This window comes from Panicum hallii, chromosome 2 (genome assembly GCF_002211085.1).
Source record: "Panicum hallii strain FIL2 chromosome 2, PHallii_v3.1, whole genome shotgun sequence".
In the NCBI taxonomy this organism is placed as follows: domain Eukaryota; kingdom Viridiplantae; phylum Streptophyta; class Magnoliopsida; order Poales; family Poaceae; genus Panicum; species Panicum hallii.
In genome coordinates this window covers 665,369-677,293 of record NC_038043.1, presented here as the reverse complement: position 1 = coordinate 677,293, position 11,925 = coordinate 665,369, and the positions used below count along the sequence as shown (strand labels likewise).

The 11,925-nt window shown below is 57.2% G+C and overlaps 1 protein-coding gene across 1 annotated transcript; it reads left to right on the top strand.

Moving 5' to 3' along the window:
* Positions 1-418: 418 nt before the first annotated feature.
* LOC112879967 (translation initiation factor IF-2-like) lies at positions 419-2,518 on the top strand. The gene is made up of 3 exons (XM_025944410.1): positions 419-594; positions 1,117-1,456; positions 1,751-2,518. The coding sequence occupies exons 1-3, from the start codon at positions 419-421 to the stop codon at positions 2,516-2,518; spliced, it is 1,284 nt and encodes a 427-aa protein (XP_025800195.1).
* Positions 2,519-11,925: the final 9,407 nt, after the last annotated feature.

The following is an 11,925-nucleotide window of genomic DNA, read 5'->3' as shown; positions in this document are numbered from 1 at the left end:
GCTGGGTCATTGCAACAGCTGACCCCCACGACCGCCTGGAGCTGCCAACGGACGCCCCCGAGAGCGACCGGAGCACCTGGAAGGCCAAGCCAACGATCCCGAAGGAGCTTGGTCCGGTGCTTGATCGGGTAAAGAATCTCCAACGGAGCGGCCTCACATCCATGATGGTACTGGGCGACTTCTTGAAGCGGCGAATCACCCCCTGCAGCAGCGGTCCCGGATGGCCTACATGTACACCGGGCTGAATGACTGCTTCAGAATCGCGCGCGGGCCCGGCGTCGACTTCACCAGGGCGGAGCTGGAGTCGGCAGTCCGGGTGATGACCGGCGAGGTGTTCAGCCCAGAGTCCCTGGTCCTCCCGAGCGGGGTCAAGGCCCTGTGCGAGGACCAGGCACTCCGATCATCAATCCTGGCAGCGATGCCGACCCTGGACGAGGGCGGCCTGGCGGTCCGGCAGCTGGGAGGCGACCGCAACCGCGGGCTCCAGATCCCTGGTGCCACACCGGACCGCCAGCAGCGTGCCAGCGAGGTCCGGCTCCCGCCGGAAAAGGAAAAGAGAAGGCGCCGGTGCCGGAGCACCGGCGCGAGGGCAATGCGGGTGCTGCCCCGGCCCAAAGGGGCGACGAGGCCCAGGGGGCGGCGCCCGCACAGAGTAGCCGAGCCGAAGGGAGCAAGTCCCGGAGGCTCCAGCGTGGCGACGGCTCCTTAGTCGGGGAGCCGGGGCCGAAGCGTCAGAAGACGGCGGGGGCGGAGGAGCGGAGCGGAGCTCCACCACCTCCGCCGCAGCGCCAACAGCTGGAGAGGGGGCCTAAGGAGGCGAGAGGACCTCCTCCGAGGCAGCAGACTCCACCACCACCACCGCCGACACGGTGTCCGGTGACGCCACCACCACCAACGGAGCCCAGGCCGCAGACCCCGCCACCGCCGCCAGAAGCACCGGCGGCCGAGGAAACCCGCCAATGGTCCGGGGGGTCCTCGGCAGGGAGGAAGGTCCCCCCCCCCCCCCGCCGCCCGGGGCAGATGGGAGTGGTTCGACTTCATGTAAGTAGTCTTCTTCTAGAGTTCTTCATTATCCCTCTTAACTTCTGGGCCTTAACCATATCGGTGATACGACAGGCCCCAATCTTCAGAGGCACCTATCGGGGGACCCGGCCCCCAGCCAGCACCGGAATCTTCGGCGTCGGCTCCAGCAGGGCCCCCACCTGAGACAGCTCCAGAAGGCCCCGGACCTAGGGGTCCGGAGCCAGAGGCCACCACACCACCACGACCCGAAGCCACCCCCCAGGAGGAGGCCGCCAGGCCCGCTGCGGCGACCGAGGCACCAGCAGCCGAGCCGGGCGCCGAGGCCGGGCCCTCTCCAGCTGAGCCAGCAGCAGAGGGGACCGCTGCCACGGCAGAGGCTGCAGCGTCGGAGGCAGCGGAGGCGGCGAAGACAGCGGCACCGGAGGCCGCTGAGGTTACCAGCGCCGCCGCCCCACCAACGGAGGAGGAGGAACCGGAGGTGGTGCTAGGAAGGCCCCTCCTCCCAAGCACAACGGAGATCCCCCTCCCCCGGCTCCTTGCCAAATTCCAGCAGGCTCAGGAGGAGCTGGAGGCTGGCATTTGCCGAGAGTGGGAGAAGCTGGATGCGGAGCACTTCTGGCTCTCCGACTGGGAGCGCCGCCTGGGGGACCGCATCAAGTCCGCCTCCGCCCGCCACGCCGAAGAGCGCGCCAAGCTCGTGCTGGAGCGCGAGCTCCTGCAAGAGCAGCTGCAGGAGGCTCGCGACCGGGAGGCGGCAGCGTTCCAACGGGAGAAGGCGGCGACGCGGCGGGAAGCGGAAGCCCTTGAGCGGCGGATCGCGGCGGAGGAGAAGATTCTGGCGGCAACCGAGAAGGAGCAGGCCAACCAGGCCAAGAAGGCGGCGGCAGTGGTCGAGGCGCAAGAGGCCTCCCTCGTAGAGCTAGCGGCAACCCGCGAAGCAGAGGTGGTGGCCCGGTTCCAAGAATTCCAGAAGCGGAAAGAGGCTATGGAGGAGGAGCTGGCAGTCGGGACACGGAGGCTCCAGGAGCGGGAAGCGGCCCTCCGGGAGAGGGAGGCCAAGGTGGAGAAGCTCCTGGCGAAGCAGAGCGCCAGCATCGATCGGATCACAAGATGGGTCGGCGCGGCGAACCCTCTGCTAGAAGCACTCGGAGCCAACCCCATCCGGGTGTCGGAGGTTTCTTCACCACTTGGCGCCGCCCTCCAGGTCCTGGACTCCACCGCCGAGCGGCTGCGGGACGTGGAGGCCAGCATCCAGGACCTCCTGGAGACGGAGGGGCGTGTAGTTGCCCGGGGGATGGCGGAGTACATCCTTACCACCTTCCGAAGCCACGACCCCGCCATCCAGCTGACTCCAGTCCTAGTCGGGCCTCTCCGGGCAACGGCAGCCGCTGCGCGGGAAGGAGTCCAGGAGGCAGCGGACATGGTCGCGGCACGCGCCCGACGTCGCCCGGAACCTGCACAGAGCGGGGGTGCCTCCGGGACACCAGATCAATAGCTCTAGAATCTTTTTGTTGTTTCTTTTGTAATATAACTTTTGTTATTGTAAAATAACTCCGTTATGTTGTGCATATTATCAGTAATGCATTAAGTATTTCGTGCGTCTACTTTTTTTCGAAAAACTTAGCTGTTTTCCTGGTTGTCGATCTGTAAAGTGTTCTCGAGTACACCGAGTCTTGAGTACACCGAGGTCCCGTGGCCCCCTGGGAGGTAGTCGCGATAGGTCGGGACTAGCTGCCAAAAAACTGAGGTCCTGCACGTGACTTAGATCGACACTTAGTAGACGTCCCCACGAGGTCCCGGACCGGCCAGCGAAGGCCTACTGAGTTGCGTAACGAGTCAGAGCACCGGGGTCACAGTTCGGGAATCTAAGGGGTCCCGGCCCCCGGGTCCATGGTTCGAGGTACAACGGTACTCGTCCTAGGGGGGCAGGGCGTGTAGGCTTAGGGTACGGAACCAGGCTAAGCGGCAACACGGTCCTGTACCCCGGCAAAGAATGAGCATGTCTCCCTAAAGCCAGTTCCCAGGTGTCCGGTTCCTTTTCTTCCGCAAGACAGGGGTCCCGGGCAGAGACGTAGTATGGCAACTTAGGTAGGGCCTTCGGCACGACTCAGATGTGAAAAACCACGTGGGGGGTTAGCGTAATCGAGAAGCAAGGAAAAAATAGAACTTCATAGACTTCAGGGACACATTTGAGAAACAAATTTTTCCTTAACGAATTGGTACAGAAGACTTGTGCGATGTTCGCCAGGGGCTGGGTTTACGAGGGTGGACCTCCACCGCCCTGGACCGCACGTTGGAGCTACCAATTACAAAGAAAAAATTTCCTCTCAACTAGGTCCTAGGGATAGAACTTACGGAGGTGCTCAATGTTCCATGGATTGGGTAGTTGCATGCCTTCCTCCGTAGCTAAACGAACAGATCCGGGTCGGCACACCTTTGTCACCTTGAAGGGCCCCTCCCAGCTGGGAGAGAGCTTGTGCAGGCTCTCTCGGTTTAGGATTCGCCTTAAGACTAGGTCCCCGACCCGGAGCTCCCTATTCCGCACGAACCGTTGGTGGTAGCGCCGGAGCGCTTGATTGTACCGTGCGTTTTGGACTGCAGCTCGCCATCTTCGCTCGTCGACGAAGTCCACGTCTTGGCGACGCTGCTGTTCCTGCAAGTCCTCATCAAAAGTTCGGACTCGTAGAGAGCCCATGGTTATCTCCGGGGGAAGGCACGCTTCGGCCCCGTAGACCAAGAAGAAAGGGGTTTCCCCTGTTGCCCGGCTGGGTGCGGTCCGGTTTCCCCACAGCACACTCGGAAGCTCATCAATCCACCTTGCACCATGTTTCTCAAGATCGCAGTAGGTCCGGATCTTGAGTCCTCTAAGGATCTCAGCATTAGCCCGCTCGACTTGGCCATTGCTCCTGGGGTGTGCCACTGAGGCGAAACAGAGCTAGATGCCAATGTCCTCGCAGTACTCCTGGAAGTATTGGCTCGTGAACTGAGTCCCATTGTCGGTGATGACCCGGTTCGGGACCCCGAACCGGCACACGATTGACTTGAGGAAAGCGGTTGCTGATGCCTTGGTGATATTGACCACTGGGGTTGCCTTTAGCCACTTGGTGAATTTGTCAATGGTGACATAGAGGTACCGGTACCCGCCGACGGCTCTACAGAAAGGTCCCAAGATATCCAATCCCCACACGGCAAAGGGCCAAGAGGGAGGAATCATCTGCAGCGCCTGAGCTGGAGTGTATATCTGCTTTTCATGGAACTGGCATGCTTTGCAGGATCTTACCAACTCAGCTGCATCCTGGAGCGCTGTCGGCCAGTAAAAGCCATGCCAGAAGGCCTTACCGACCAGCGTGCGGGATGAAAAATGACTTCCGCACTCGCCTCCATGGATCTCCGCGAGCAAGTCGCGGCCCTCTTCCTGGGTGATGCACCGCATGAGGATGCCATTGGCGCCACGGCGGTAGAGATCCCCTTCTACCATCGTGTATCGCTTAGCCATCCGGACTATGCGCTCAGCAGATGCTTGGTCTTTAGGAAGGAAATTATCTTTCAGGTAGTCCCGGACCTTAGAGATCCATGCATCGGGATCTTCCTAAGAATTCGGGCGTGACTCCCTGAGGTCTTCGGGACCCTCAAGGGAGCACACGACCCTTGGCGGGCTCCACGGATGGAGCACCGCCGGGACCGCTAGTTTCGAGGTGCTAGTCCGACCCTTTTTGCTCAGGTCGGCAGGCTGGGCAGAAGGCTTCAGCAGGTGTCTCTGGAAGACGCCCTCAGGCACGGGTGCCTGAGTTGATGCGCTCGCGGAGAGTGCATCTGCTGCTGAGTTGGCCTCGCGTGGAACGTCTTACAGTTCCAGCACATCGAAGTCCTTCTCCAGCCTCCTCACATGAATGAGGTAGGCTGCGAGCTGGGGATTGTTATAGCAACACTCCCCCTGGACTTGCCTGATGACGAGTTGGGAGTCCCCTTTGACCAGGAGCTCCCGGACCCCCAGGGACAGAGCCGCCGTGAGTCCGAAGATCAAGGCCTCGTACTCCGCCATGTTGTTGGTGGCCCCAAAGTCGAGGTGCACCATGTACTTCAACTGCTCGCCACATGGGTCGATGAAGACCACGCCAGCCCCTGCCCCCTTGCCGCGGGCGGACCCATCGAAGAAGAGTGTCCAGTGAGGTCCGGTGAACACCGGAGCTCTGACTTCCGGACGTGGGGGGTCCGAGCCGTCACCCGGACCCCCAGGGACGCTTGGTGCTGGTGTCCACTCCGCGACGAAGTCAGCAAGGACCTGGCTCTTGACAGCATGGCGTGGCTGGAAGTCGAGCTAGAATCCAACGAGCTCTGCTGCCCACTTGGCGATGTTGCCTGTGGCGTTGGAGTTGTGGAGGATGGCCCTCAATGGGTAGGAGGTTACCACCACAATCTTGTGGGCCTGGAAGTAGTGGCGGAGTTTTCTGGACGCAACGAGTATAGCCAAGTATGGCTCTGATACCACCTGAAGCGCCCCGACCCAGAGGATCAGTGCTAATAATGTATTGATATACCAGAAAACAGTCTTTGGTACAATACATCACATAGGTGGAACCAAAGTCATACAAGCTTTATTTTTGCACAGTTCATCACGAAGATTACAATCACTAGGAATACGATCACAATCATTATATCGGCACTAAGCTGCTCTTCACACGTCATCGGCACTACCGCTAGACTATGGCTCCACGAACACAGACTTGGGTGCGGGCACGGACTACTCGACGTCTTCTGGCACGTAGTCAGGATCTTCTGAAAAACATATCAGCAATAGGGGTGAGTACAAAAGTACTCAGCAAGTCCCACCTCGCCCTACGGGAGGGGGTTAAAGCAGATAAACAATGCAATGATCAAGTAGCTAAATAATGCAATAATAAATGCAACAAAAGGGTGACAATTAACAAGCATTCCGGATTTATCTCACCAATGACCATCACATAACAGGGCTAGAATAGGCTGGATAGACACCTCGTTGTTATGTCCACACCGTAACCTGTCCTGTACCGAGGACACGGCCATTCGAATGGATTTGTACACTCTGCAGAGGTAGCACGCTGTACCCACACGCACGATACTGCCCGAGGCAATATCGACATAGCCGACACCCAGCCATGGCATAACCTCGCCTAGCCGCCCACATACCCTCGGGTCCTGACCACTCTCGGTCTCCACCCATAAATACATCCACCTCGGACGACTACCAGGTTAGCCAGTGGGATTAGGCTAAGCCCGTCCCATTCCGGAACGCGTGGTCGCACTGAACATAGGTTAGGTGAGATGGCAAAACAACTCGGCCCTTGGGTTTCACCAGGGCAGTGACTATCCCTAACAACACAACCCCGAGCCTGCCACCACGGCAGCACTCGAACGTAACTCTACCACCATGGTAGCGCTTACACATCCACTGTCCCACACTACCCCGGTTGACATCTCATCTCATATCAGGTTCAACTCAACGTATCCAAGGTCAATAGGCAATCATCATGCAAGACATCATAACAACATGCAATCAAGGCAGTAACTAGGTTCATCTCATTCACTCGGTAATTCTCAGCAGCACATGCAATGACCTATACTAAGGCTGTAATGGGTAGTTCCTCACAATAGGTGCAATATGATCAAGCAGGAGTCGATGAGACTTGCCTTCGCTGGCGTAAGTGTCCTCTGCGTCGAACTCCGGGTCGTTCGGTTCCTCTGGTTCTCCTTCGCGTACGGGTTCTGATTTTGATTTGTAATCACGCAAACAGACCACATACACGTATAAGCAAACATCAGCACATCATACACATATTGGTTTCATTTGATAGTTCTTGATTTTATATGAATTTAGGAAAAAGAATCTGGTCAATCGGAGTTCGGATGGGTGAGATATGGTCTAAACATTGTTGCTGTTTTTAGTTGACTACGAAAATGAAAAGGAATGGATCGGCTTGGGCTGTACGAGTGTATCTGTCCTGCTGTGCAATTGATTTGGGTCCAGCTAATTTGTGTACATGGGCTTAGGCATGGTTGGGCTGTGTGGGCTCCTTTTACTCAGCCCATCACGTGGGGGTCATCTGCCTCACACAGACCACCAGGGAAAGCACAGGACTGTTCTTCTTCCTGGCTTCCTGTTTCTGTCCGCCATTGGAGAGCTCAAGTGAGCTCTGGCCGGCGTGGAGGAAGGGGAAGGGGATGGCCAGGGAGCAGGGGAAATCGATCCTTGGTTCACAGCTTGCTCATTTGAGGCGTCAGCTCGGGGAATGGCCATGGGGCTGCTGCTGCATCGGGGTGCTGCGGCCATGGAGCCAGAAGCTCGACGGCAGCTCAGGAAGACCATGGAATCAATGATTCAGCGGGTGGGGGAGGCAGAGGGGACACTGGTGGTGCTCACCTTGCCTTTGGTCGGTCCGAGGAAGGCTCACAGGAGCAGATCAACGAGGGCAGCGATTTCAGTTTGGGGAGACGCTTGAGCTCAGCTCGTGACTGGAATATGGGAGTCGAGTGGATTGGGGCGCTGTGGTGGCTGTGGGTTTGTTTAAGTAGCGGAGGAAGGTCGGTGCTTGCCGGGAAAAATCTCCGGTGTGCTGCTATTCGTGTGGACGCTCTCACAGTTCAAGCATGGACTCACTCGTCCGTTTTACTTGCTATGCTGCCCGACGAGTCGCGTCACGTTCGGCAGCACAGCGACTGAGCACAGTTGGGAACCAGAAGGTTGCAGCCTCAGTGCAGTGACATCCTCCTTGGCATGGTTGTGCGAGAAAAGTCAAAGACGGCGGGCAGGCTGTCGGCTCAGGCTATTGGCCGTTTACCGGAGTAAAGGCTTTGCACTGGTGATCGTTTACCGCAGTAAAGCCCGCGTACGGCTGCTTCCGGAGGCTTCGGCGCGTGCGTGAAATTGGTGAGGTGCGCGGCTGCCGAGGCTGTCGGTCTCGCCGTTGTGGCGTGCGTAAAAGCAGAGGGGAAAAACAGGCAAATTTGCCGAAACACTACGCAAGGCTAGCGGGCATGTTGGTGATACTTCATCGGCTTCGACTAGAGGTAAACGGTGAATGAGATTCTACGTTGTGCGGTGGACTCGGAAAAATTACAGGGATGGCGAGAAAGGACGGTGAGCTCTACTGATGATATTCTGGACCGAGGAGGAAGAAGGGTAATAGGATTAGAAGATTAACACGGTCACGTTGGAACGAGATAGAAGAAATTCGGTTGGGTTTCCAATTTAATCAGATGGAGGTCAAGATGAGTCGGATTGTGGGTTGACAAGGAAAAATACAAAGGACGGGTTGCATTTCGAATGAGAACAAAGTTTGAGCAACTGACATTATTTTATCCGGAGTACTTTTATTAATTTAATTAATTAATTAATTCTTAAGTACGGTTTTAAGCATGCGTAAAATTTGGGATGTTACAGACCTATCCCACTTAGGTGGAATCTCGTCCTCGAGATTCGGGTGGTTCCTGAAAAAGGTGGGGAAACTCGGCTCTCAGCGCTTCCTCTCTCCCATGTCGCTTCCGCTTCTGAGTGCCTGCTCCACTGGACTCGGCAAAGCTTGACGGTGGATGTCCTGGTCTTACGAGTCACAGTGTCCAAAACCTTAACGGGCACCTCTTGATACCTCAAGTCATCTTGCAGATCGATGGTGTCCCGTACCACTTGTTCTTCTGGCACTCTTAAACATTTTCTCAGCTGGGACACATGAAAGACATTGTGCACATCTGACATCTCCTCCGGCAGCTGGATCTTATAAGCTACGGCTCCCACTTTCTTCAAGATCGGAAAAGGACCGATAAATCTTGGGGCCAGCTTTCCACGCACTTGGAATCTGCGCGTGCCACGGATTGGAGAGACTTTAAGATACACATGATCTCCAACCTCAAAGTTGAGCTCACGCCTTCTCTTATCCGCATAGCTTTTCTGGCGTGACTGAGCTGCCTTCAAATTTGCTCTTATCTCGGCCACTTTGTCTTCTGCTGCTTTAATAAAATCCGGTCGCTCCACGATGCGATCCCCAACTTCAGACCACATCAGTGGGGTCCGACACTTCCTTCCATAGAGAGCTTCGAACGGTGACATCTTAATGCTGGTCTGGTAACTATTGTTGTAGGAAAACTCGGCATATGGCAGACTATCTTCCCAGTCCTTGCCATAAGTGAGGACACATGCTCTCAGCATATCCTCTAAGATCTGGTTAATCCTCTCAGTTTGGCCATCTGTTTGAGGATGATAAGCCGAACTGAAATCCAGCTTAGTGCCAAGTGCCTCATGCAAACTCCTCCAGAACCTCGAGGTGAACTGGGTCCCTCGATCTGAGACTATCCGCTTGGGTACGCCATGCAGCTTTACTATACGGTCGATGTACAGCTTAGCTAGCTTGTCACCGTCGTAAGTGGTGCGCACAGGTATAAAGTGGGCAACCTTTGTGAGACGGTCGACCACTACCCAGACGGAATCATTACCACTCTTGGTTCTGGGTAGACCAGTAATGAAGTCCATACCGAGGAGGAAGAAGGGTAATAGGATTAGAAGATTAACACGGTCACGTTGGAACGAGATAGAAGAAATTCGGTTGGGTTTCCAATTTAATCAGATGGAGGTCAAGATGAGTCGGATTGTGGGTTGACAAGGAAAAATACAAAGGACGGGTTGCATTTCGAATGAGAACAAAGTTTGAGCAACTGACATTATTTTATCTGGAGTACTTTTATTAATTTAATTAATTAATTAATTCTTAAGTATGGTTTTAAGCATGCGTAAAATTCGGGATGTTACAGCCAACCACACTGGATGGTAGACCTCCTCAATGAAGCCAGCCTGCAGCAGCTTGCGGACCTGTTCACGGATGAAGTTTTGCCGCTCGATGGACTGCTTTCGTGGCTTCTGCCGGACCGGCCTAGCGTCGGGGTGGATCTTCAAATGGTGCTCAATCACGTCCCTAGGGATCCCGGGCATCTGTGACGGTTCCCAGTCGAACACGTCGATGCGGGTGGTCTGGGAGGTCTCCGCTCTGACCTGGACGGTCTTCACGGGTACATCGTCCGTGTCAGACGGACGGACCTTGGGTGCCTTGGCCAGGGCCTTGGCACGCGAGGTGGAGGGGTCGGACCCCTGGGCGCCAGTTGCAGGGGCAAGCCCTGTTGCCAACGCATGGAGCTTCTCGACCGCTACGACGGCAGTGGCCCGGTCGCTCTGGATGGTGAGGACACCTGCCGGACAAGGCATCTTCAGGACCAAATACCCGTAATGGGCAATGGCCATGAACCGGTACAGGGCCAGTCTGCCAATGATGGCATTAAAGGGGAGGTTAACCTCCGCAACCTCGAACTGCACGTTCTCGGTGCGGAAGTTGTCCTCCGTCCCAAATGTAACCGGTAGGGTGATGGTCCCCACCGGGTACACTGGGTCAGGGCCCACTCTGCAGAATGGGCGCGAAGGAGCCAGCTTGGACTCCGGGATCTGCAGGTGCTTGAACGCTGCATAGCTGATGACACTAAGGCCTGCACATCCGTCGATCAGCACGTGGTCGAGGCGGACGTTGGCGATGGTGGGTGCCGTGACAAGCGGCAGCACACCAGCGCCCGCCATGTTCTTCGGGCAGTCCGACGGCCCGAAGGAGATGGTAGTGTTCTTCCACCGCTAGTACGGCGCCGCCTTCAGCTTCGCCGAGAGGACCTCTCGGCGGAGGGTCTTGATGTCCCGCCGGGCGACGAGATTCGAGCTGCCGCCGTACATCACGTACAACTTCTTGCGGTGCTCGTCACCACCAGACTTGGAGTCAGACTGGTGGAAGAGACCCTTGAGGTCTTTGTTGGGGGTTTGGTACCCCAACTCCCTCTCCCCGGCGGCCGCATCGGCGTCGGAGACCTTCTTCTTGACGGAACGCCTCGGAGGGGGAGAGCCTTCCCTAGAGGCTTGGTCGCGCCTCTTGCTGAGGCGCTCCGCGAGCTTTTGGATCTCGCGGCACTCGGTGGCACTGTGGCGAGCCCCAGGGTGAACAGGGCACGATCCGGGGTCAGTGCGCTTTTGCCGTGGGCGCTTGCCGCGGGGTTCTGGCCTCCGGTCGTTGTCGCAGCAACGGCCGGTCCCCGATCCGTGACTTGTCAAAGCCACGGGTCTTCTTGTTCTTCTTCTTGCCACTGCCAGGGGCAGCGACACTGGGCCCACTCGTCTGTGCGGGATCTGCTTGGGTTGCGGAGTGCCATGCACGGCCCTCCGCTGCCCTGGCGCATTTGTCCGCCAAGCGAACAAGGTGGTGACGGTTTCCACCTGGTGGGTCGCCGGCTTCTCCAGCATCTTCTCATCACGGACCCCCTGTCGGGAAGCCGTGATAATAGACGCGTCGGAGATACGCGGAATCGTTCCACGTACCTTGGTGAAGCGGGAAATGAAGGCTCGGAGGGTTTCTCCGGGTTGCTGCCTCACAGCATGGAGATGGGCCTCCACGCCGTGCTGCTGGTACGCACTGGCAAAGTTTGCTGTGAACTGTGCGCACAGCTCCCCCCAGGATCGGATAGATCCCGGAGTAAGGTTCATGAGCCAGGTCCAGGCTGGCCCGGTCAAGGCTACATGGAAGTAACTTTCCATAACGGCGTCATTACCTCCAGCCGCCGTGATGGCAGTGATGTAGACCTGCAGGGATTCTGACGGGTTGGAGGACTCGTCGTACTTCTCCGGCAGGTGTGGCCGAAACTTGGACGGCCAGGCGACCGCGCGAAGGTGGTCTGCGAGTGCGGCGCAGCCCACCCCAGACACCGGTGCCTGGACAGGTCCCTGCGGGGCCGGAACAACCGCAGCGAATTCGGCATCGAGGTCGCGACCCTCGATATTGAGCCGGCGACCACGCACCCACTCAATGGAGACACGAGCGTCCTCTCCCGCACGTCTGCGGTTGAGCTCGG